The sequence below is a fragment of the Equus caballus genome, chromosome 26, assembly GCF_041296265.1.
Source record: "Equus caballus isolate H_3958 breed thoroughbred chromosome 26, TB-T2T, whole genome shotgun sequence".
Taxonomy (NCBI): Eukaryota; Metazoa; Chordata; class Mammalia; order Perissodactyla; family Equidae; genus Equus; species Equus caballus.
Window position 1 is genome coordinate 23,375,738 of NC_091709.1, and position 26,800 is coordinate 23,402,537.

A 26,800-nucleotide genomic window follows, 5' to 3' on the forward strand; every position below is an offset into this window, starting at 1 on the left:
ATTCAAACACTGGAATGGGATTGGGATTGAGATTTAGAGCACCAAAAAAAAAAAAAAAGAGAAGAAAAAAAGCCACTGGGGTAAACTGCACTTGCAAGTCAGGTGAATTTGAGATAGAAGGGATCTAGGACATCATCTAGATCAGATTCCAAAAGTAAAACCTAAAACCTTTTTACGAATAATTTAGAAAACCAATATATAAATGATATAAAATTTACAAATGGTTTGAGAATTCCCCAGAAGGCTGGGAAACTGGGCAGGCACAGAGGTGATGCAGCAGCACCAGGCTTCCATTTTACCAACTGCTCCGGCTCGGTGAATTCAGGCTTAGAAGTGACATATTTCCCATAACGTCACACAGGAGTTACAGCTAAAAAGGAGAACCACCTCATTTGTGATCTGGTGCTCTTTCCGGCACTTTCTCCAAACCAGACGCTCTTGGCCTTCATTGCCTTTTCTGGAAAACATAGTGGTCTGACTTAGACTGTTAGACTTTGAAAAGACCTTCAAGGACGATTAAGATTCTCTTTGCAACCTAATAAATGTTTCAATTCTCACATATCTGTTATTTTGTAATCTGCCGCTGACCTTTTGCATAACCGTCTTTCCTAAAATTTTTTATTACAAAATTATAAAAATTACCTTAAAAATCATTCATAGAAAAAAATGGTAATTTAATAAATATTCAGAGTGATAATGCTAACCACAAGTGACCTTGAATACTCTGTTATATTTCTATGTTTAATAATCTTTTGGAAGCCAATTTAAAAATACTCATAACAGCTTTAATTCATTTTAGCCCCAAACTGGGAAGTCAAATGTTCATCAAGCGAATGAATAAATAAATTATAATATATTCATACAGTAGAATACCAGTCAACAACAAAAGAAGGGAACAGAACTACAGATCATTGCGCTAATATGGATGAATTTCAAAGCATCCAGTCGAGTGAAAAAAGCTCGAGGGAAATGAGTACATCCTGTCTAACACTTATATAAAGTTCTAAAGCAGGCAAATGCGAAAATGGAGACAGAGATCAGAGCAATGGATGGAAGGGAAATGGGGAGTGAAGAGACTGGAAAGGGGCACCAAGGGGTGATTGTTACCAGTTGCATACATTTCTTAACACTCAAACACCACACTTACAATCTGTATTTATTGCATGTGAAGTATACTCGTTAAAAAGGTGCACAGACATCCAGAAAGTCACAGGAATCTCACTTTCTGCTTCTGGACTCTTGGGACAGAGAGAATATAAACTTAAGTATCAAAGAAATTCTCAGAAGAAACTATTAGGATAAGAAATTGTTAGATAATTTTAAGTACAGGCTCCTTAAATCTGCAAAACAAAATGCTTTATATAGGTCAAACTATTTAAAAAAATATAAGTACACTTAAAATATTCGCTGAAGCTAACAGATAACAAAATATTTATTTTATTGTAAAAATTAAAAATAGTAGACAAGCGTATGTAGTTACAGTTTCAAAGCAGAGCAATACAAATATATAAATTATTGCAGTTTTAAAGGAAAAGTATAACAGCCAAGTAATGTCTAAAGAAACTTTTTTGAAACCAACTTGGTTTTCACCACCGCAGTTTCACTTTATTTTTCCAAAGGTCTTAGCGCAACTTTGTAAAATAAATTTCTAACACCAAAGAGAGATTAAGGTCAATGACCATAGTGTACTCTACTGGGATTTAAAGCAAGGTTAACCCCCACACACAAACTGTTAAAGAAGGAATGGCATTGAACAGGGCCCTATTGAACACTTTCTAAACTGCCTCTTCTGGAGGTAGCAGAATGGAAATAAACATTCTACATGTTTGAAAGAAGAAACATTTACTAAACTTCCCTTCGCTTTATGTGCAGATGAGGGAAATTCAACTTTTTCGGAGGGAGGTTAGAAGGCAATGCTCATCTCCATGATTGTTTTCTTTGTCTGACTTCGGTAAGCTTAAAATTGTGGACTAATTCACTATCACTAAAATGCCTTAGTCATGTGGACTCAAACTGAAAAGAATAAGGAAAGCATGTTACAAACTAGGTGCTAAAAACATCTTAACGCTAGACTTGCTATGATATGGTTCCCGGCAAGGTGGCCAAGTTGTTTACTAGGTTAGACTAGATTTTAACAAGGGGGAATGCGAAAGGATGAAGTGAATGAAAACACTGGGACACAAGACAGAACCTCATTACTCCAAACCCAGCGCTACAGCCTTCCTCTGGTAAACAGACTCTCTTACCCCTCCACCACAAAACGTAACTTGACAATAACCTGTGGAGTTTTACCTCCTACTTATTTTTTCACCACAAATTTCCTCAAATAATTATTTTCACCAACCTAAAGTTAAAAATGCAATTAAACACTGAAATGTTATCAATTATCTTTGCTTTACAGCCACATCTGAACAAAGATATTTAAAAAATTTTGTAGAGTACTACACTTTTTAATAAGTACTTCAAAATACTCAAATGTCTTACTTTAGCATGAGCCATAACATCCGTCAGGAAATCAGAAAAAATAACACTACAAGAACTTTACACTGTACCATGTACATTTTCATGTCATGTAACCTAATTTCATGGTCACTAGCTTGAACCTCTTACTAAGCTACACAAATAATTTATTCTTTAAAAAAGTTCCTACTTAAGTTTAGAGCATACACATCTTGTATTACATTTTATAACATTTTATAACACAAGATTTCTTCTAAAACAAAAAACAAAATCCCAACTGGTAAACATTAACACACACAAATAGATCCAAAAGAATTATTTTAAAAAAACTGGCAGAAATTGACTGACAAGCCTCAACAGTGTAAACACCAAGGTAAAAAATACACAAACAGAAAGAAAGCACTTTAAATCATTTTCAATGAGAAAGAATACGGTTAAAATGAAAATCTCAAGAAATCTCAAGATGCTTGTCAAGATGCCAACAAAACAAAATACATTTTGACTCTATTTCTTAAATCACTTTCCAACATGAACTTATTTTAAAAATAATCCTTAAATGTAAACAAAAATGGGCACTTTGTGGTGAAATGAACATATAATTTGAAAATCTAAGAACATTTTTTTGCTCTAACATTGTGCATAAAAAACTACAAAGTGGAACAAAACACTATTCTGCTGCCTGTATCATCTATTATTGGAGTCTTAAGTGCATTTTTTTTTCAAAAAAAGTCTAATTTCTATATTAAGTACTAGGATCAAAGGATGATAATCTTAACCTAAAAACAACTGTTTTTTAGCTTAATTAAAAGGCTGAACAGATTTTAAAACTTTAATCTTTAAAGAGAACAATCTTGTGTGGTCAAAATCACTTTCAACTTGAAGCTGATTTTTTAAACTCAATTCAACTCGTCTAATTATGAAATCTAACATGAAAAAATATTAGTCTTATTTCACCCCCCTTAATCACATAAGCTCTGGAAATGTGAGCAAGAGCTGATTGGCAGTCTCTCTTTTGCCATTTTTGAAACTAAAGCTATATATGAGATTTTCTTCTGAGCTTCCTCAGAAAGTACTAACAATTGTAGAGAAAAATAGCCAAGTATGGTAACCGGTATTTACATCATCATAAATACTTGTGTTCCATACTTGTGTTCTCTCAAGTTAGAATCAACTCTGTCCCTAATGCTTATTTTAACGTATACAATAAATTGCATATTCAATCAAGAATACATACGAGTATATAATAAGCTTACCAAACATTTGGATAAACTGTTGTGCAAAATACTTCAACAAAAGTTTTTTTACTAGAATATTCATCCAAATAGAGTACTAGTGAGTACCAGCACCACAGATATTTTTTAAGAGCACCCTTCCTTTGACGAGCTTAAGTAGAAATATCTAAATGGAATAAATCAGACTCCTGGGTTAAGACCTTGGTACATGCTCAATCCCACCCAATAGTTCCAAACTCATTAGCAAAACTACACATTTGCCAGAAACTGTTTAAGAAATAAGCAAACACTTTCTTTGGATAACACTGTTGTCTTCAGGACTGCACCATATGGCTCATATTCTGGAAATATGCTTCCACTGATATCAAATGCAACACATCCCAAACTTTTATGACTGTCCCTAAGTGATCTAAATAGAAGCACAAATGTGTGCAAGCACACTGGCTGGTAATGTTCTTAATGAGTTATGCCAAAAAAGAGTAAAGTCAAATTTGAAGATGTGACCATAACACCCAAGCGCTAAGATACTTGCTGGCATATGAGGAAATGTCTGTATTCAACTTGTAAATTTACAGAGATTTTGATATTGCACACATTCGACTCAAAGCTTCTCAAAACTAAGGCAACGCATCCCCACTCTCTGGATTTTAAATTCATTTTGGATGACTCAAAACAATCGAGAGTAATTGAAAGCATCTTTCAAAAGCTCCCTCCAAAAAGGAGTTACGCCACACTTCAAAGAAAACAAAATCGATATCAACTACTATTCAAATTTAACACATCTTAGCATTACAAAAAGTTGTTTTCTATTAGATTGAGGTGTTTCTTTGCTTAGTCAAATACTGTTTGTGTTCAAGATTAAAATCTGACCCCAGCCAGGGCAGGCTGCCAAATTTAAGGCAGAAGTCATTCATATCTTTATGCAGGAAGCTGCCAAGGTAATGGGCTATTCTGTAAACTCTCTAAGCAAAAGATCTTACCTCACAAATACATTCTAAGCACCAACTGAAAACAGAATTTCGAGCCCATTTTAACTCTGCATTGGTTATAGCTTTTACTATAATACATTATTAAAAAACTCACCTAGCTCTTTGAGACAACCTATTAGTTCAGAACTCTTTGGAAACATAAGTCAACTTATAAGCATATCTTTTAAAAAAATGGGCTTAGTTTTCTGAATCAGAGTTTTGTTTTTGTGTGTCAAGCAATCTTCTCTTTTCCTTTAAAGTTTAAAAAAATACCTCACAATGCTTTCTTTGGGCACTACTTTCAACGATGCTGATAACAGAATTTGGACAGTTCAAGGCTTCCTGGACCTTTATCCAAAGTGGCACGTAGAATAATTTTCATTTTTTTCAAAGACAGGACAACAATTTCACAGCACATTCAATCTGAAGATGGATATTACATTTGACTTAGAAGTGAGGCCTGACTTACTCTGTCTGAATTCTAACACACCAAAGTCATTAGAATGAAAGTAATAATGAAGTAGGAGAGGCCTTTACTTCTACGGAGACAAGCTGACACACAAAAAGCAGATTAGCATTTTCTTCCTGAACTGAGAACTGCTTTTGTTAGAAAAAAATAACGTATTTTATTTTCTTGGATATTTGCTTTAGAAAGTTATTAACTCTGCCTTCATTAAGAGTTATTAGAAGTCAAAACAATTCAACTAGATAGATTTCTACTCCAAAATACATTTATCTTTGGAAAACAATAGTTGTAAAAACAGTGTATTAAGAGAATAAAATGCAGTGATCTGAAATATGAGTGAACATACTCACACATGAATATACAGAGCCATTCAATACATTTATAAAGAGAATGAAAAGGTACCTAAAATAGCATTTTTATATATAAAATTTTCATATTAAAATATTGCTCATAATAAATAAGAGGTGATATTATGAATTCCATTTCCCTCTTAAAAGTTATCTTTAGTAGTTGAGACTAATCTAAGGAGTTTAACCTTCTCTACTGTTTTGACAGGTGAATTACATTAAAATATGTTTAATAAAAACACACTGTATATTTAAGTAGTCACGTGTGGTAAAAGTCAGGGAGGGCCATTTAATAATTATGGGAAAAAAGATTCCCAAAATGCTTAACCCTAGAAGACTAGAGTGTAATGATCTGCTTTATGTGACAAGATGTTAACTGCTGCCTTGAGCTTTGCAAATTTAATGACCGTAAAAAATGGGCCAAGACTTTCTTCATCTTCTTCCAAGTCTGCATGCCTGGCAGACCAGTAACTGGTAGGGCATAAGGGTTTAGGAACTAAGTGTAAGTTTAGTTCAGTTGTTGATGGGAAGGTGTGACTTCATTCCTGTTCGCCCCACTTGCAGACATGGTAACTTGGAATAGTTCTTGAGAAGCTGTTCGATGGCAACGTGGCGGACATGGAGCTGCGAGGCCAAAGAATCTTTTTCTTGCACTTGGTGTGTTAACTCTTCAAAAACTTCTGTAAAGATTTAAAAGGTAGTTTCATTTTTAGTACAGAGAAAGCTAACCCTACAATTTATGTTTCAAACACTGTGACCCAAGTGAATGCACTGGGGGAATGTTCGCAATGCAACTGATCTGACACCAAGGAAACAGTTGCATTTTGACCATCCTTGGAAGTTGTATACTCTGCATAGCCATCTGGAATACTGCATTCTTCTTCTCCATCCAGTGCAAATTGAGAGACAGAAGCAATGACTATAGAGAGGCACAGCAGAAGTGGCAGTGACATTTACCTCTGAGACACTTTTCTCAATTTGAATATATAAATAGGTTCAATCATTGTCTTATATGATTTACGGATAATAAGTGCTCAACAGTACTCGGGTCTGGAAACCCCTCTAAGAGGCTTTGGAATCGGACTAACAGGATTTTTGAATCCTTGTTCCTACTCTTAAGAGTCTCAGGCAAGTAACTTAAACTTTTAATTTCCTCTTATGTGATAACCTCAATAATGACAGTACGCACCTCACATGGTTACTGTGAGCATTAAATCAGATCACACTTGTGAAGTACTTACCACAAAATAAGTACTTGATAAATGTAAGTTGCTATTACTATTATTATTGTTATTATTTTACTATCCTGAGAGGCTGTGTGGTCAAGAAAGACCACTAGCTTTGGAGTTAAGACAGGGGTTAGAATCCTTAATCTGTTATGGACTGAATACATCATCTCTATAAGCAACTTAATGTCTCCGAAGTAGTTTCCTCAGCTAAATAGGAATCATTTGTAAAAAAAAAGAAGAGAGAGAATTGGAAAATGTGAACACTAACAGTGTCAGCCTCAAATTTGATGATATTAAAGAATTACTAGCCACGTGTTTTTTTTAGGTGTGATAATGAGGTTCTGAGTGCCTAAAAAAGAAAGTTATCTTTTAGAGAAAATCCTGAAGTACTTATGGACAAAACAATATGGTGTCTGGGATTTGCTTCAGAATAATCCATGCCGGGGGTAGGGGTGAGGTGACGGGAGTGGGTACAGGTAGAGATGAAGGAAACTAGCTATGCTTTGGCACTAAGGAAGCTGGTGAAGATGGGTCAACGGGCTGACCAGGCTCTCTCACTACTTTTGCGTTTGAACTTGTTCAACTTTCCATTGAAGGTGAAGAAGGGACGTGAGGCTGAAGCCGGATGCCTGACACTCAAACTAAAAAACTATTTCAAACACAAAGGGGCTGAAAAACAACAGGGCTAGTACCACCTGCCTTAGAGCTGTCTGGGAGCATACCCACAGGCCTGGCACAAGCGTAGGCAGGCAATAAAATGTTGAGAGGTAGAGGTTAAGTTGTAGCCCACGTTTCCACTTAAAAAAATTGAGAAACCTCTTCCTCTTGCAGTTCGTAAAGAAGTTTTCTTATTCTTTTTGCTCTGGAAACTTTAACAGGTTCTAATCCCATTTCCAAACTTAAATGGAGATGAAGCTAAAGGTGACCTGTCAGAGGGGATTTTCTATATTGAAATTTTCACACGCAACAATCATGCAGGCTGATTCTTTACCCTGTATCTGCTGTCGGAGCTTTGCAGTCAGCTGCTTTACCTCACCAAGAGTCATCGAATTCACTGAAACACGAAAATACATCCATTATTACCACCAAACCTGGGGAAATAAGCTGCCTACATCACTAACGCAAGATCCGATTTAAAAAAATATGTGCGCTTATCTGCCAACATAACATTCAGCAGTACCCTGGGATTCATTCCTTAACTCCTGCAGTGGGGAGATTTCAATCCTGACCACAACCCACGTAACAAACATATTGTACATCACTCCCAGGAAACCTCCACCTGAAACAAAAATGTCGCCAAAAAATACTATTAGGTCCACTGGATTCTGATATTGCCTATTCTATTTCAGTTTTTAAAAAGTGCTAGTCACTATCCATCAAATTAATTTTGCTTACGAACTATACAGTTCATGATCTGCACTTTGAAAAACATTACAGTACTGTTGAAATAGTTTGAAAAATCAATTTGTCTGTCTAGTTATACAACCTTGGACAATTCCGATGTAGAAGCAAGCAGTTGTATAATATACCCAAGGTCCCTTCTAGCTCTAAGATCACTTGATTTTAAGTCAATTAAAATTATCTCAGCTTCTCTGAGTTTTTGTCGAAATAGATGCAGACTGAGTCACTTTTCCAACTTTAAAATAAGTGCACACATTACCTTTGGCCTCTAGGAAAATGTCAGATTTTTGCTTTTGAAATGCCACCTCAGTTAATTAGTCTTGTAGGGATTAGCAACGTGACAGCGTGTGTTAGTCAATACTTGAGGCTGTACTTCTGAACTATATGAGCCCTGAACTTTCCAATTCAGCCTGTTAAGTCTATTGAGTTTAATAATTTAAAATGACAGATGATGGGACTGCAGAATTCCAATACTTAGGACATACTAAGGACTACTGCAGAATTGATGGAGAGTTTCAAGACATCTCATTTTTGGTAGGGTGAATATGCCATTTAAATACTGTATTTATCACATCTATAATTCTATAGCAAAATTCTTGACATATCATGCATACATAAAAACATGAAAAAAAAAAAAAACCAACAAAACTCCAACCTTTACCTCTCCCATTTTACTTACATTCCTCTCTGCTGTAATGTGCATGCTGGGTCTGGACATTAGCCTCTGGATTAGAGATTGTCTCCTCTTTTTTCTGTGCCTGGCTGTGACTATGAGGCCACAGTACACTATCACGGCATAAAGTGGCACCTGAATCTTGTAACATAGCAAGCCCAAAGTCTGTATTTTCCCTCTGCTCCAGAATTCTTTGTGAACAGTTTGAGAGGCCACCTGTACTTCCGTCTATCCATTTTGCAGAATACTTTGGTACTTGAGAGTCAAACTGTGGGAGTAACTTTTTATCAGGTTTATGCCGGAAATTAAACAGGTGATGCTGGGGATTTTTAGAACATTCAGAATCTGAATCCAGATCCTTATTTTGTGCATACTGTACAATCCAGTTTATCTTCTTACTCAAAATGGTTTTAACTTCTTCATAGGTACTTTTTGAAAGCTTAGATCGAGGACAATCCTGGTTTGCAATCAAATGGAATTTTTCAAAGCAGTCCTTATGGCCCCTTAATGATCTGGTGTGCAAGAGATTAGATTTTGGTACCCCTATAGGAAAAAAAAAGAGAAACAGAGATTTGAGAAAATTTTGTTTTTTAAATTGCTTTAAGAATACACAAATCTTAGTAAAGCATGGAGTCAATGACAGTTTGTAAATTAGAGGAAAAATGCCAAAGTATATTGGTATTAATGATATAAAATATGGTCTAATAATTTCTGCTTCAATTTAACTATATATTCAGTGATATTAAATTCTTATGAATAGCAAAGCCTTTCCAAGGACTTCATGATTCAATTTTAACTTTAGTTGAGAGAGATGTTATTGCAAACAATATAAAAAAATACTACTGAACCAGCAATTGACATTTACAGAATTCTGGCCTTTACATTAGAGTCCCTTCTTCACTAATCCTCCTGAAGTACACACTTACCAAAATTTCTATTACAAGCCTCAATAAGAGAAATGTTTGACAATTTTTTTCCAACAAAAAACAGTAAATTGTATTCTTAAATTATTAGTTATGTTTCACCAGGGAAAGATAGGCCAGAAGTAGAAAATACACATTAGCAAAAGCCTCAAAAAGTCAATGAACTGTTTAATTTTTTTATGAAAGGGAAAGCATCTAAAATGTTTTCACATTTCTGTTTTATACTTACTACAACTCTACCAAGATAATGTTATCTTCTAGAAGAAATGCATTACACACAATTATTTTTCATATAGCAGTAAGTTCAATCTGTCAAGATACAACAGTATAATTCTTCAACTCACAAATGTTCATTACACAAAATAAATAATGGAAATATTCTTATTACACTTTTATATCTCCCAATTTTTCAGTACAGCTTAAGTATGCTATCTCAATTGTTTTTTAAAATATAAAATACATTTCAAATATATAATACATTTCAAAATACAGAACACATTCATATATTTTCACGCTCAAGCCATACTATTGAAGTCAAACAGCAGTGCTTTTACACTAAAGGTGAATAAGGGATGTGGAGCTGAAAATTGATGCCGGCCAGAACTAACCAGGCTAAATCTGCTTAGCTTTGAAAACAGAGTAAGTGGAGAGCCACTCAGGTGCTAGGCTAAAAAAAAAAAAAAGTTTTAGCTGACTCATCAGAAAAAATTGCCTTCTGTATTCATCCTTTGTTTTAAAAATTGAAGTTGTAACAATTTTATTAACTGAACTCCAAATTCTGGCTAATAGTAAGATAAGGAAGTATTTGTGCTTTAGTGGTATTAAATCAGGTATAAAAGAGCTTGTGAATATTAATTTGTTCCAAAACCATATAACACCAGCCAATAGTGGGACCTGCTGAGATTGTCCAAACCAGTGCTCAATGGGCTCTCTATCGGCTCCCTCACAAGTAAGCTGTGTGGGCCTCCTCCAGAGCACTAACGTTACAAGCAGATGAGAACCACTGCTCTCATGGGGTAAACTCAAACATCGCAGCCTTGTTTCTTCCACTGAGCGCAAAACTGAATTTAAACGGAATTTCATACACATTCCATTTACCACTTTGCTACTTGTACTGCAACTGTGTGCGCGTGTATTTTTTTTTTACCAGTTATTGTCAGATTAGATCAACTCTCCAGCAAAATTAAAATACTTAAATACAAAACCTCAAAGCTCTATTTGATAACACAGTGTACACCTTCAAAACTAGGTAAATTAGCATAAAAAGGAAGTTCACAAACTTTACTCACTAGAATAAAAATATTAAAGTTTTGTTATAAATGTTTTAGATCGTAAATAAGACAAAAAGGCAGTACGAGTTACAGACCAAGCAGCTCCATTGTGCTGTCTGATTCTAAGCCTTACCGTGCTGGGTTAACAGTGGGTAGGAGAGAGGACTTGAAACCTTCTTACTTGACTTATTTTGAAAAATTTATTAAAGAGCTTCCTTACTCTCGTAAACTCTCTTAGGTCTCACTGCCAACAGATGGCTGGCCAACCCCCTGACACAGTGAACGGTTTCATTCTCAGACCATGGCCACAGCTCTAACCCATGTGGCAATGATTTAGCTGAATCTAAACATAGTAAATTATAAGTTTTTCTTTCAGTCTATATGAGGGAAATTCTTTAGCATATAAAAAGGGTTCAAACTAAGCTAGAAAGTAAGCAATTTTTGTTGCTAAATTCTGTTTTTTGTATTTATTTAGAGACTTCAAAAATTGTATTAAAGAAAAGATTAAAGAATTGTATGAAACAATGAATTTCCTGATGTACCCCAGAGCTTCAACAACAGGTCAATATAATAGATGCCTACTTAAAGAATAACGTGGGCTTCAAAAAATTTTTTTATCCAACATTGCTTCTTAGTAATTCACATAATAGGACATTTCTTTCTCCAGAAATAATTTTTATTTTAATTTTTACTTAAATCCCCAAATGAATGCCAGGAACCCAGATAAACACATGATTATAGGCATATAAGCAATCTAATGAGATGAACAGCAAATCAGAGAACTATAATACTCAATTTACTGTGAAAACACATAAATGCAACATAATCTTTCAGACTTTCAGGAGAAAAATTCCCTAAAAAACGTGAAGAAAGTGTCCTGGGCAGGAAGAGTTCTGAATGCAGCGGACATTTCCATTTACATGTCCCAGGGGCTCCTCAAACTCACTGCTTAATGAAAATCTTCCTCCATCCTCCCCACCCAACCCCCACACCCGATCCTCTTCTGCATCTGGCACGAGCAACTGCTCAAGGAAGAAACCTGGGTGTCCTCATGAGAGCTCCCCCACCCATCCCAGATGTTTTGCTGTCCATCTTACTAGAGTTTTTCCCATAAAATCTAGCAGTGAAACATCTCAAATCCTACTTCAATCCATTACCATTCCCACTACACTATCAGGGTCATCATCATCTCCTGTCTAGCTCTCATTTCCTCTCAGAAGCTTTTCTAAAGCAATGCATCTGAGTTACTTTAGTTTATCATACCAGATTTTACAATTGCCTCTTCACTTGCCTTTATCTCCTGCTAGAAGGTAAGTTCTGGAAGAAAGGGGCCATACCTACTTTACACTCAACCTCAGTGTCACACTGCCTGGCACACAGTGAGGGCTCACAAAAAAGTAGTTAAATGAATAAAGGAAAATTAAAATTATACTAAAAAGACAAAACCAAAACTTATTACCAATTATCAGTTAAGGTCTACTGCAATGAAGGTGTCCCTAGTAAGGGAACTAGGAGTGCAGTTTCACCAGGCTGCTCAAGGTTGATTCACACATCTCACAGTGAAGTTACTCCTATATTTAGTTTAATGGGCCATTAGTCTGAAGAACTGATGAGTGGCACTAATAAAGATGGCATTCCTGTGGCATCATTCAATCTGCTAAGCAAAATCATGAACTTCTACTAAATAATGTATTTTTAATGGAAATTTACATACAGTGAATATACAAGGGTTGTTTTATGTAAACTGTAGCTCATTCATCCAGATCTGTACCGCTAATTTCTTTAGCTCACTGAAAATTTAAACTTGACCAAGTTTTAAAGTTCAATGTGAAAATATTTGTTTTATAAACATGGTTTAAAATATCCCATGCAGTAGAAGAAACAAAAAATTCAAAAAATACATTGACTACTTCATATACTTGAACAAATTACTTTTTAATCTAGAAAAGAATGTGAGTAGCCCACTTAATTTGTATCAGCAATATATATTGTCATTTTATAAACCCTTGAAGTGATTTTGTTTTTTCCACCTCATCAGTTTGAATTAATATAAGAGAAACAACTATTGCTATTATCAGAGATCCCAATGAGTTTTCCAACTGACTTTTCAATTTTAATTGCATTTACAAGTGTAAACAGCTCTGAGCACTAATTTGTTTCCTCAGCAGCTTTTGAAAGGAAATGAATCTAAATGCAATTAAATGAGCTGATACTGTTGAGGAGCTGAATTATAAGGAATTTCCAAACCTGTTCAACAAAAATTGCACTACAACTTCCTAATAAAAACTTCGAAGGCCAATGTAACCGACATCCTAACTATTATGAAAACTTCTTTAAAACATACCTCAAAGATGTCCATGTAACTTTTTTTGTCATGAGGTCATTATTATTAGAGAACCAAGACTTTAACAGAACCATAATTCCTAATTTTTTTGTAAATACTAATTTCTTCTGGATAGAGGCTGTTTAGAAATTTATGTAGGCAGTAGATTTCTGTATGAACAGTGGTATTATAAAAAGTTAAGCTGTTCCTATTCAATAGTTTTCCTTCTTTTTTATCTTTTCCCACTTTTATCTCTGATTCTGTTATACCATTCTCACATACTTTGAAAATCCTTCCACTGGCCCTTCTGGCATGCTATCCCCTTTATTCTTTAAGTCCCTCTTAAAATCAATTTACTTTAAGAAAACTCGGTTAAACCCATAGAAGAGAAAAAGCCACTCAAATGTAGATCTGTTTGTCTGCCTACCGCTGTCACCCTTTTAAAGTAAGACCAATATTTCCATGCTTATATTCTGCCTATCACAGTAATACAGTTTTTTTCCCTAATAAGATACTCCAAATGGCATTGAAAATAGCCACAAACCCCAAGACACTTAAGTTCTATCACATGTCCCAACACCCTCAGCTTTTACCCCTAACCTCTTGAAGAAGACCTTCTTTATGACTGGTGGCAACAGGTAAGCTAAGCAATCTCTTCCTGATGGCTCACCAGCTGGCCCTGTCAAATAGCACCGTCTCTCCGCTGACTATACTCCTGCTACATGGCTTTATCCCCAACACATTCTAGCTATCATCTGACTGCCTAATGCGTGTTTACTCTCTGTCAATTAGACTTCATTCTGAATTTATTTACTACATTTCATTTCCCAGTCAAAGGAATGGCTTCACATAATTTGGTGCTCCATAGGTAGAGCAAATATAACACAACCAGTAGTTGGATGTAAAGCTGTAATACACATGTTATCCCGTCAGGAATAGATTTCAAGCTCTAAGAGAGCAAGCACTTCAACTTTTTCAAACTTAAACCAGAATTAGAGAACTGGCAGTATTAGTTTTCCAAATGGTGGTTTTGAGTGTTCTTTCTTAATATTTAAATAAGGCAGGAAAATTTAGCTATGATTTAAGTTCCAGGTTGTTAACATGCTGTGAAGAAATTTTAAACATATTGCCTTCAAACATGACCAACATTTGTGCAACAATTCATGCAGTACTGCTTCAAAATCTTTCTTATGGAGGCTCACATTTTGCCCAGCCTAAAGAATTTCCCAAGGGTTGAGGAGTTTTTCTTTTTATGATGATCTTATCTTGGTTGCTAAGAACAGGAGAGCAAGACCTGCATGTTTATGTTCTGCCCATATTAAGAAGTAATCCTCCGCTTCTTCAGGCAAGTGTTAATAGAAAAACGGGAGGACAGCTAAACCTTGTTGTACTAAGAAAGACTACAACGATTGAGATGCTATTTCTTTGTTTTTAAGGATCAGCTTCCCACTTCTGATAAAAGGATAGAGGAAACACTGTAAGTAAAGTGGCAGACCCACAGCCTGAGGTCTGGATCCAGACTGCATCCAAGTTTTTTTTTTTTTTAAAGATTGGCACCTGGGCTAACAACTGTTGCCAATCTTCTTTTTTTTTTTTTTCCTGCTTTATCCCCCCAAACCTCCCCTGTACACAGTTGTGTATCTTAGTTGCAAGTCCTTCTAGTTGTGGGATGTGGGACGCTGCCTCAACGTGGCCTGACGAGCAGTGCCATGTCCGCGCCCAGGATCTGAACCCTGGGCTGCCACAGTGGAGGGTGTGAACTTAACCACTCGGCCACGGAGCCAGCCCCAGCATTCAAGTTTTGTTTAGCCTACAAATGTTTTAAAAGAAAAAAAAAAATTAGATCCACTTACAATTTTCAATTTCTTGGTTTCTCTTAAAAACAAAATCAGAAGATCTGGCAGCAACTGGCTAGCAATGAAAAGCAGCTACTGTCTGAAAATAGAGCAAGCGCTCTTCAATTCAAACATTTCTTACCATTCCCTTCACGAGTGTGCAGGTACCTGTGACCTCGCAGGCTCCGCAGCCACGTCACTTAGTGTCTCATATATACTAAGCCTGTGCAATGAGGGAGGCCTGGATTGCTTCTGTATAAATACTGCTTGTCCCAATGATGCCTTGACACCCAACTCGACCACACTACTCTGCATCTGACGAGCAAGCTGCAGTAGCCAAGAATCGTGATTCAAGAGTTATTACCATTTTATCTATTGCCAATCACAGCCACTAAGTGGGAGACAGCTTAGATTTCTCATCCTGTCATGGGATAGACAGAGACGCAGAAAGAGATACCTAATTTCCTTCAGGTTGGAAATTAGACCAAAGATGGGAAGGCAAGGATGGATAGCTGGAGCACCTACTTGCTTCCTAGACCCACAATAAGACAGGCTTCTATCTCTTGGAAACATTTATGGGTAGTCGTATGTGCCTTAGTTTCTTACTGTGATAAACAGTGCTCCATTCCCCTCCCCCACACGCCTTTAGCTAACTGAAGAGTCACTTAGAGTCTGTCATGTTCAAGTACCCAAGATACTGTTTAAAAGTAATAGGTAATTGCTTATCTCTGCATTGGTAGCAGATGGAATTATTGGCAACCACACTAAGCCAATATACAGATGGGTTCAGCAACCTCCTTTTCCACATTTTGAAAATCACTGCCCTAAAGAAAGATATACTAACAGGTGGTGTTTAGACAGGAGATTTCAGCTAAGAGACTTTATTTCACTCAGCAGAAACTTTACAGGCTAGAAGAGAGTGGAATGATATATTCAAAAATCTGAAGGACAAAAATCTACAGCCGAGAATTCTCTACCCAGCGAAAATATCCTTCAAATACGATGGAGAAATAAAAACTTTCCCAGATAAACAAAAATTAAGGGAGTTCATTGCCACAAAACCTCCTCTTCAGGAAATCCTCAGGAAAACCCTCATTCCTGAAAAATCCAAAAAAGGAAAGGGGCTACAAAACCAAGAGCAGAGGAGATAAGTAGAAGGACAACAACAGAGAGTAGCAGCTCTACATCAGAACAGATTAAACCATGGGACGAGAAACAAAGGAAACTGAAGAAAACCGGAAAACAAGACACAAAATGGTAGTGGTAGGCCCCCACGTCTCAATAATCACTCTAAATGTAAATGGATTGAACTCCCCAATCAAAAGACACAGAGTGGCAGGATGGATCAAAGAACAAGATCCAACAATATGCTGCCTCCAGGAAACACACCTCAGCCCCAAAGACAAACACAGACTCAGAGTGAAGGGATGGAGAACAATACTCCAAGCTAATAATGAACAAAAGAAAGCAGGTGTCGCTATACTAATATCAGACAAGGTAGATTTCAAAGCAAAACAGATAAAGAAAGATAAAGAGGGACAGTATATAATGATAAAAGGGACTCTCCACCAAGAAGACATAACACTTATAAATATATACGCACCCAACACAGGAGCACCAAAATTTGTAAAGCAACTCTTAATAGAACTAAAAGAAGACATCAACAACAATACAATAATAGTAGGGGACCTCAACACACCATTAACACCAATGGACAGAACATCCAGACAGAAAATCAACAAGGAAATAATAGAATTAAATGAAAAATTAGACCAGATGGACTTAATAGATATATATAGAACACTTCATCCAAAAACAGCAGGTTACACATTCTTCTCAAGTGCACATGGAACATTCTCAAGGATTGACCATATTTTGGGAACCAAAGCAAACATCAATAAATACAAGAGAGTTGAAATAATATCAAGCATCTTTTCTGATCATAACGCTATTAAACTAGAAATCAACTACAAGAAAAAAGCAGAGAAAGGTGCAAAAATGTGGAGACTAAACAACACGCTTCTCAACAAACAATGGATCATTGAGGAAATTAAAGAAGAAATCAAATATTATCTGGAGACAAATGAAAATGAGAACACGACATACCAAATCATTTGGGATGCAGCAAAAGCAGTCCTAAGAGGGAAATTCATCGCAATACAGGCTCACCTCACTAAACAAGAAAAAGCTCACGTAAGCAACCTCAAACGACACCTAACAGAACTAGAAAAAGAAGAACAAACAAAGCCCAGAGTCAGTAGAAGGAGGGAAATAATAAAAATAAGAGCAGAAATAAACGATATTGAAACAAAAAAGACAATAGAAAGGATCAATGAAACAAAGAGTTGGTTCTTCGAAAGAATTAACAAAATTGACAAACCCCTAGCCAGACTCACCAAGAAAAGAGAGAAATCGCAAATTAATAAAATTAGGAATGACAGAGGAGAAATCACAACAGATACCAATGAAATACAAGAGATCATAAGAGAATACTATGAAAAACTATATGCCAACAAATTGAACAACCTGGAAGAAATGGACAAATTCCTAGACTCCTACAATCTCCCCAAACTGAATCAGGAAGAAATGGAGAATCTGAATAGACCAATCACAAGTAAGGAAATAGAAACGGTAATCAAAAACCTCCCCAAAAACAAGAGTCCAGGACCAGACGGCTTCTCTGGAGAATTCTACCAAACATTCAAAGAAGACTTAATACCTATTCTCCTCAAACTGTTCCAGAAAATTGAGAAAGATGGAGAACTCCCTAACACATTCTATGAAGCCAACATCACTCTGATCCCCAAACCTGACAAGGACAACACAAAGAAGGAGAACTACAGGCCGATATCACTGATGAACATAGATGCAAAAATCCTCAACAAAATTTTGGCAAACCGATTACAGCAATACATCAAAAAGATTATACACCATGATCAAGTGGGATTTATACCAGGGACACAGGGATGGTTCAACATCCGCAAGTCAATCAACGTGATACACTACATCAACAAAATGAAAAACAAAAACCACATGATCATCTCAATAGATGCAGAGAAAGCATTCGACAAGATCCAACACCCATTTATGATAAAAACCCTCAGTAAAATGGGCATAGAAGGAAAGTACCTCAACATAATAAAGGCCATATATGATAGACCCACAGCCAACATCATACTCAATGGACAAAAGCTGAAAGCCATCCCTCTGAGGACAGGAACAAGACAAGGGTGCCCACTTTCACCACTCCTATTCAACCTAGTACTGGAGGTGCTGGCCAGAGCAATTCGGCAGGAAAAAGAAATAAAAGGAATCCAAATAGGTAACGAAGAAGTAAAACTCTCGTTGTTTGCAGACGACATGATCTTATACATAGAAAACCCCAAAGAATCCACAGAAAAACTATTAGAAATAATCAACAACTACAGCAAAGTAGCAGGGTATAAAATTAACGTGCATAAATCAGTAGCATTTCTATACACTAACAATAAACTAACAGAAAAAGAACTCAAGAACCCTATCCCATTCACAATCGCAACGAAAAGAATAAAATACCTTGGGATAAACTTAACCAAGGAAGTGAAGGATCTATACAATGAAAACTACAAGACTTTCTTGAAAGAAATAGGCGATGACATAAAGAGATGGAAAAACATTCCTTGTACATGGATTGGAAGAATAAACATAGTTAAAATGTCCATACTACCTAAAGCAATCTACAGATTCAATGCTATCCCAATCAGAATCCCAAGAACATTCTTCACAGAAATTGAACAAACAATCCTAAAATTCATATGGGGGAACAAAAGACCGCGAATTGCTAAAGCAATCCTGAGCAAGAAAAACAAAGCCGGCGGAATCACAATCCCCGATTTCAAAACATACTACAAAGCTACAGTGATCAAAACAGCATGATACTGGTACAAAAACAGGTCCACAGATCAATGGAACAGAATTGAAAGCCCAGAGATAAAACCACACATCTATGGACAGCTAATCTTCGACAAAGGAGCAGAGGGCCTACAATGGAGAAAAGAAAGTCTCTTCAACAAATGGTGCTGGGAAAACTGGACAGCCACATGCAAAAGATTGAAAATTGACCATTCTTTTTCACCACACACCAAAATAAACTCAAAATGGATCAAAGACCTAAAGATTAGGCCTGAGACAATAAGTCTTTTGGAAGAGAATATAGGCAGTACACTCTTTGACATCAGTTTCAAAAGAATCTTTTCGGACACTGTAACTCCTCAGTTGAGGGAAACAATAGAAAGAATAAACAAATGGGACTTCATCAGACTAAAGAGCTTCTTCAAGGCAAGGGAACACAGAATTGAAACAAAAAAACAGCTCACTAATTGGGAAAAAATATTTACAAGCCACATATCCGACAAAGGGTTAATCTCCATAATATACAAAGAACTCACACTGCTTAACAACAAAAAAACAAACAACCCGATCAAAAAATGGGCAGAGGACATGAACAGACATTTCTCAAAAGAAGATATGAATATGGCCAATAGACACATGAAAAGATGTTCATCATCGCTAATCATCAGGGAAATGCAAATCAAAACTACACTAAGATATCACCTTACCCCCGTTAGATTGGCAAAAACATCCAAAACCAAGAACGACAAATGTTGGAGAGGTTGTGGAGAAAGAGGAACCCTCATACACTGTTGGTGGGAATGCAAACTGGTACAGCCACTATGGAAAACAGTATGGAGATTTCTCAAAAAGTTAAAAATAGAAATACCCTATGACCCAGCCATCCCATTACTGGGTATCTATCCTAAGAACCTGATAACAGATATCTCAAGAGTCCGTTGCACCCCTATGTTCATCGCAGCATTAATTACAATAGCCAAGACGTGGAACCAGCCTACATGCCCAGAAACTGATGACTGGATAAAGAAGATGTGGTATATATACACAATGGAATACTACTCAGCCATAAAAAAAGACGAAATTGGCCCATTCACAACAACGTGGATGGACCTCGAGGGCATTATGTTAAGCGAAATAAGTCAGTCAGAGAAAGACGATCTCTATATGACTCCACTCATAGGTGGAAATTAGTATATTGAGAAGGAGATCTGATCGGTGGTTACCAGGGAAAAGGGGGGGTGGGGGGAGGGTACGAAGGGGGAAGTGGTGTACCCACAACATGACTAACAAAAATGTACAACTGAAGTCTCACAAGCTTGTAATCTATCATAACATTAATAAAAAAAAAAAAAAAAAAGAGACTTTATTTCATTTTAAAGTTTGTGTGCTAAGAGAAGGATTAAGCAGTTAAAGCAGTGTAATCCAATAAGTGATTTATAAGGGTAAATTTCTGTGAGCAAAGAGTTCAGAGAGATAACGTTAAAAGATAAACCTCAATCTCAAATAACCAAGGAAGCCACGGTAGAAGTGAGTTCCTGTATCGATAGGAGATGCATAAATTGCAAATGACTTCTCGAGAAGAAAACCTCTCTCACAGAATTTTACTTTTTCATTCTAACAGTTGGAAAATTGGGGAAACACACCTACATAACAACTGTTTATTACTAACAATGTACAAAAAATAACAATCCAGACTCAATTCTATTTCCTAATTTAGCTATCTGTTTTTTAACCAGCAACGTCCAATAGAACCTTCTGTGATGATTGACATGTTCTATATCTGTGCTACCCAAGACAGTAGGCCCCAGCCACATGTGGTTATTGAGCATTTGAAATGTAGCTAGTGTGACCAAGGAACTAAAGTTTGAACTTTAATTTTAATTAACTTAAATTTAAATAACCACAATGTGGCTAGGCTACTAAATTGGACAGCGTGGTTTGTCCATAGGTAATTAAATAAGCAAAAGGGTACTTGGAATGAGAACACGGATGGAGGCTCATAGCAGCACAGAATATAAAAAGCTAAATTTGCTTTTCTAGTACACTAAAATATATCAGATTTAGACTATAATTTTCTTTTTTGGTGAGGAGGAATCACTCTGAACTAACATCTGTGTCTATCTCCCTCTATTTTGTATGTGGGTGACTGTCACAGCACGGCTTGACGAGTAGTGTAGGTCCACACCCAGGATCTGAACCCACAAACCTGGGCCGCCAAAGTGGAGTGCGCCAGACTTAACCACCTCACCACAGGGCTGGCCCCTAGACTACGATTCTTAAGTGGTACAAACAATTAAAATTATATTATTAAAAGTTATAGGTCAATAATCCAACTGACCCAAGTAACCCTCTACTTGTACTTATTCAATTTTCCCCCTAAATAGCTCTGTTAAATGTACTAACATTTATTCTGAAATTTTTTTTGTGCATGAAGTTGTCATAACAGACTCCCAAAAAGCTACTCAAATTAACTATAATATAATTGAGTTATCAGTTTTAAATGATTACTTACATGTGGCACATGGAGACACTAATTTGCAGGAAAAAAAAAATCTTCCCTAAACTTAGACAAGGTTAAAAAGATACATGTTACTTAAACAAAAGAGAGCCTGAAAAGAAATTCCTTTATAGTAACACCAGATGAATGTGGGCAAACCCCTATGACAAAGTAAATTTCTAAGTTGAAAGTAAGAAAGGTGATAGCCATATGAACTCTTTGCCCTTCATCTCCTGGACTGCTGTCCACCCAGTTGAGGTTCTGAATGATTTATTTTGTTATCAGTAAGAAAAACAAAACAAAAGCCATCCTGCAGCTATTTGAAAACCTGTTTTGCATTGCAACTTTTTTGCATATATTTGAATCACTGTTCCTGAAATTTTAGTTGACTATTCCTTAAATAAATGCTTTATAGTAGCATCTAATAAATAGACAGCCTAGGTAGTGATTTTGAAGACATTTACAATTCAATTACTACTACAGGTAGTACCGTAGTCACCCCCTTATCCTCGGTTTCACTTTCTGTGGTTGCAGCTACCCATGGTCAACTGTGGTCCCAAAATATTAAGTGGAAAATTCCAGAAATAAATAATTCATATGTCTTAAAACTCACGCCATTCTGAGTAGAATGATGAAATCTCCTGCTGTCCCTCTCTGTCCAGCCTGGGACGTGAGTCACCCCTTTTTTGTCCAGCGTATCCACACTGTATATGCTACCTGCCCATTAGTCACCTAGCAGCCATCAGTTATCAGATCGACTGTTGTGGTGTCTCAGAGGTTGTGTTCAAGTCACCCTTATTTCACCTAATAACGACCTCAAAGTGCAAGAGCAGCGATGCTGGTAATTCTGCTATGCCAAAGAGAAGCCGTAAAGTGCTTCCTTTAAGTGGAAAGGTGAAAGTTCTTCACTTAAGAAGAAAAAGAATCATATGCTGGGGTTGCTAAGATCTATGGTAACTTTTATTACAGTATATTGTTATAATTATTCTATTATTAGTTATTGTTCATCTCTTACCATGCCTAATTTATAAATGAAACTTTATCATAGGTATGTATGTATAGGCAAAAACACAGTACATACAGTGTTTGGTACTATCTGAGGTTTCAGGCATCCACTGGGGGTCTTGGAACGTACTCCCCTCGGATAAGGGGGGACTGCTGCAAACGGTAAAAATTAAGGCTGATGGGAAACAATCAGTGTAATTCATCAACCATTTGATAAGAAAAACTAAAGCTTGGGCTAGCCGGGTGGCTTAGTTAAGTTTGCACACTGCACTTCAGTAGCCCAGGGGTTCACAGGTTTGGATCCTGGGTACAAACCTGCACACAAGACCATTAAGCCATGCTGTGGTGGCACCCCACATATAAGAGAGAGGAAGACTGGCACAGATGTTAGCTCAGGGCCAATCTTCCTCACCAAAAAAACAACAAAAAAGAAAAAACTAAAGCTTAAAAAAAGAGCAATAGGGCCAGCCCCATGGCCAAGTGGTTGGGTTTGTGCGCTCTGCTTCAGCGGCCCAGGGTTTCGCCAGTTGGGATCCTGGGTGTGGACATGGCACTGCTCATTAGGCCACGCTGAGGTGGCATCCCACATACCACAACTAGAAGGACCCACAACTAAAATATACAACTATGTACTTGGGGGATTTGGAGAGAAAAAGCAGAAAAAAAAAAAGATTGGCAACAGTTGTTAGCTCAGGTGCCAATCTTTAGGGGAAAAAAGCAATAATAATCAATGACTCATATTGCACAAATGGTAAAACAAACATTGTGACTATGTGTTATAATTGCATCACAGCAATTCTAGAGTAAAAAGAACTTTGATCTAAACAAACGGGTTGCAGAACTGATGTACAAAATTTTTCCATCACGAAACAGTTTTTTTTGATGGTAGATTACATGGTATTAATTCACTAATAATGGAAGACATTAAAACAAACAATAGGATTGCAAATTGGGACATGCTTCTGACCCAAAAGTCTACATCCTGGAATTTAAACTACAACAAAATGGGAATTTAATCAGACATGCAAAAAAGATGCACACAGGAGAGTGTTTTAGTACTGGTAAACTGGAAGCAAGCTAAACATTCATCAGTGAGATACTGGTTAAACAAATTACGGAACAATGGGATGCAATCTTTAAAAAAAACCAACATGGTAGAATTTTACCTACTAACAGGAAAAAGATGTTCCTATTAAATTAAATGAAAAGGCTGGTCATTAAATGATCTCTATAGCCTGATTTCATCTTTTAAACATACCACACATGTTCATACACACACACACACACACACTCTCTCTCTCTCTCTCTCTCCTGCAGAAAATTATTTAGAAGAATATACCAAAAATATTAAGATTATCGTTAGATAGGTGAGATTATGAATCTTAACATTTTTTGCTTCCTGTATTTTGATTTTTCTAAAACAGGCATAGTTTGCTTCTTCAATGAAAAATCTTTAAAAAATGCCTGTAAAAAATACATTTTGGTTTAGGAAAGAACATAGTGTTTCTCAGTCCAAGACAAATTGGGCTTTAAGTATTGTACTGTATGTTCCAAAGAACTAAGTGAAACAAAAAAGACTAAACCATTATTGAAATCTTAAGACCCACATACCTAAAATTCTGAATTTCTTTTAAGATCGTGAGAATTTTCTTAGGCTAACAATGTATCTAGCAAAGAAAAGTATTTAACTTTCAAATGAAAGCAGTTCCCCTCCGCCAAGGCAAAGTCAGAACCATGTTATAGTTTTATCTGGCAACCTCTGTGGAGACCCAAAGGGAATGAGGGACAAAGACGCTGATAAGTGAACACAATTTGTATTGTTGATAAAAAAGAAACTGTGGTGAAAGGATTTGCTGAGCAGCTGCTACATGAGGGAAATGATGGCAGCTGGAGCAGAAAAACCTACGGAAACCAAATGCTAGAAAGGTAAACTCAGGATAAATTCAAATTTCCTCAACATACATGAAACATTAAATTATTCTGCCAAGGGAGAAGCTGTTCAGGACAATATACAAACCAATCATAGCAATCTTTTCAGTAGTATTTCATCTTTTCAGAGCAAGCACAAAGAATACAAAAACTTTAAAATATTTTACATTGTCCCCAATACTTAAAGATACCAAAGATCCTCTCCGATGTTTGAAGACAGAAATATAAAAGTATGAGTAAGAGAGTATTTCACGTTAATTTTGAAACACTCCCTCCCAAGAATACCACCAAATTTCAATAGATGGGCTCTGTTTCCAAAACAGACTAGCAATTATTGCTCATTAAATTCACTGGGGATATTATTCCACCAGTTACCATGAGTTTTAGACATTAAAAATGTCATTTAAGTATATTTGTATAGCACTTCAGAAGTTGGAAGATGCTTTTACTGTCTATTAAATTTAACTTAGTTATTATACAGGAAATGAACATTAAGTGTGAATTTTAAATAAGGTAATACATGAAAAATATATCACAGATTGAATTTATACCTCATAAAGGCAAATAATCCTATATCACCTCCCAATATACTATATAATTTATTCTGTGTCTTTTCCCTCCTTTCATGTAAGCTTTACAATCGTGGCAATGTACGTTTGTTTTGTTAACCGTCTTATCCTCAGCTGCTAGAACAATTTCTGGCACATGGCAGTTAATATTGACTGAAAGAATGTGTTTAAAAATTGTTATGGACTCAACCACATGGCTTTAATTCTGAGATTGAGATTTTAATGGGTACATTCAAATCGTTATTTTGCCTTACTGATATACAGTTGAGACACCAAGGGCAAAAAGCTACCAGAAACAGATATACTAGCTTAAAATTATTTGTAAAGAAACAGACACTGTCCTCTTGTTACAAACTAAATCCAAGGCTCAGTGTTTAAGGGGTTTATTCCCCTTATCAAAATCCTAACAGATGGCGTGCCAAATTGGATTACAATAATTTAAATCCACTCTAACTAGAACTATAGTTGATAACATTTTGATAATTCTGCAATGTTAGCCACTCTGATTTCAATCACTTATATATTTTTCATGTATTACCTTATCTGGAATTCACACTTAATGTTCATTTCCCATATAAAGTGGAGATTAACTTTAAGGTGCCGTAAAAGCCCCTTCCAACCTCTCAAGTGCTATGCACATATGAAGTTACATTGTCTTTTTACTATACTCAGTAATAAACATTGGAAAATTTTCTTAAGTTTTATTATTTGATTGTCAACAGAGGGATGATATTTCTAAATATATTCTAAATATTTCTAAAATGTTCTTACTGAGTTAAGTTTAATATTATTTTCTAAACTCAGAAAGTAGAAAATTCACTTCATAAACCATCTGTTTCTTTCTCTCTTTCTAGAGAGTGCCCCAGGATCAGCTACTGAGGCTGAGGAGCAAAAGGGAGCTGGTGTACAACTCCAGGATTGCTGCTGACATTTTCACTTGTGTTTACACTGGTTGCCTCCACTTACTCAGAATCCTATTCCCTCTTGAGAGAGAGAACAATCAGGGTAAGTATGTTAGCCAGCAGTACCTGAACGGCTGGAAGGACAGAAAGCAGAGTTAGAACCACTGCTTCGTTACTGGCTGACACCTGCATAGTTCTGTAGCAAATGTCAGTCTACCGTTCAACTGGCTTGTTCCTCCTGGGTAGGAAGAGGGAAGACTGTCATGTGTGTGTCCCTTATCTTCCCTTCTCTCTGATCATCATCAATCCGATCCACATAGTTTAGATTACAATCTAGACAAATTGCATCATCTCCCTCTCTTGGGTCATCAGAAATGTGTATTTTTTGCATATTCCACCAAATATGTATTAATCAAATAATATCATGGGTAGAAATTATTTTTAAAAATTAAGCGTCTATTGGGACGCAAATTTTGTTCCTTGCTTGAATATTCACATTTGTGTAATTCATCTCTAACTTTGTTCAAAGGTGTCTTAATAGCTCCTAAATTCCTAATCGTCCATGTAATTTTTTGGAAGCAGAAATGTTTTAGACACTTGGGCTTTTCAGAATCAGAGAATTTGTGTCTGAACTTCTAGGCTGTGTGATTTTGGACTAGTTACCCAGGCTCTCTGCTCACTTTCCTTATTCATCAAATTCGGATGACATAGCACCTACCCCATATAGCTGTATTAAGAACAAAATAAAACAATGCACGTAAAGCACACAATATCTGACAAACAATACCTGACTATTGTTTAGATAAGTCACTTATCTCAACATGTAAATCCCTTATGTGTTTACTGACAGAGGAACTAGCTTCTCCCAACGAGAGAGTG

General features: G+C 36.3%; 1 protein-coding gene and 1 long non-coding RNA gene across 3 annotated transcripts in view; one reads left to right on the forward strand and one right to left on the reverse strand.

Annotated features, from left to right (window-relative positions):
- LOC111770761 (uncharacterized) overlaps positions 1-26,800 on the forward strand; it is a 200,220-nt gene that overhangs the window by 127,653 nt on the left and 45,767 nt on the right. The window contains exon 8 of the long non-coding RNA XR_002804151.2: positions 25,874-26,024. This is a non-coding gene — a long non-coding RNA (uncharacterized lncRNA). The remainder of the gene's footprint in view (positions 1-25,873; positions 26,025-26,800) is intronic.
- C26H21orf91 (chromosome 26 C21orf91 homolog) overlaps positions 1,422-26,800 on the reverse strand; it is a 34,872-nt gene continuing 9,493 nt past the window's right edge. Inside the window, exons 3-5 of one of the 2 annotated variants that reach the window (XM_023629901.2) lie at positions 8,783-9,319; positions 7,694-7,756; positions 1,422-6,153 (exon numbers count right to left, since the gene is read on the reverse strand). In XM_023629901.2, coding sequence (XP_023485669.2) covers positions 5,987-6,153; positions 7,694-7,756; positions 8,783-9,319 — 767 coding nt within the window. In that variant the 3' untranslated portion in view covers positions 1,422-5,986. The remainder of the gene's footprint in view (positions 6,154-7,693; positions 7,757-8,782; positions 9,320-26,800) is intronic. The other variant, XM_023629902.2, reaches the window with a different exon arrangement.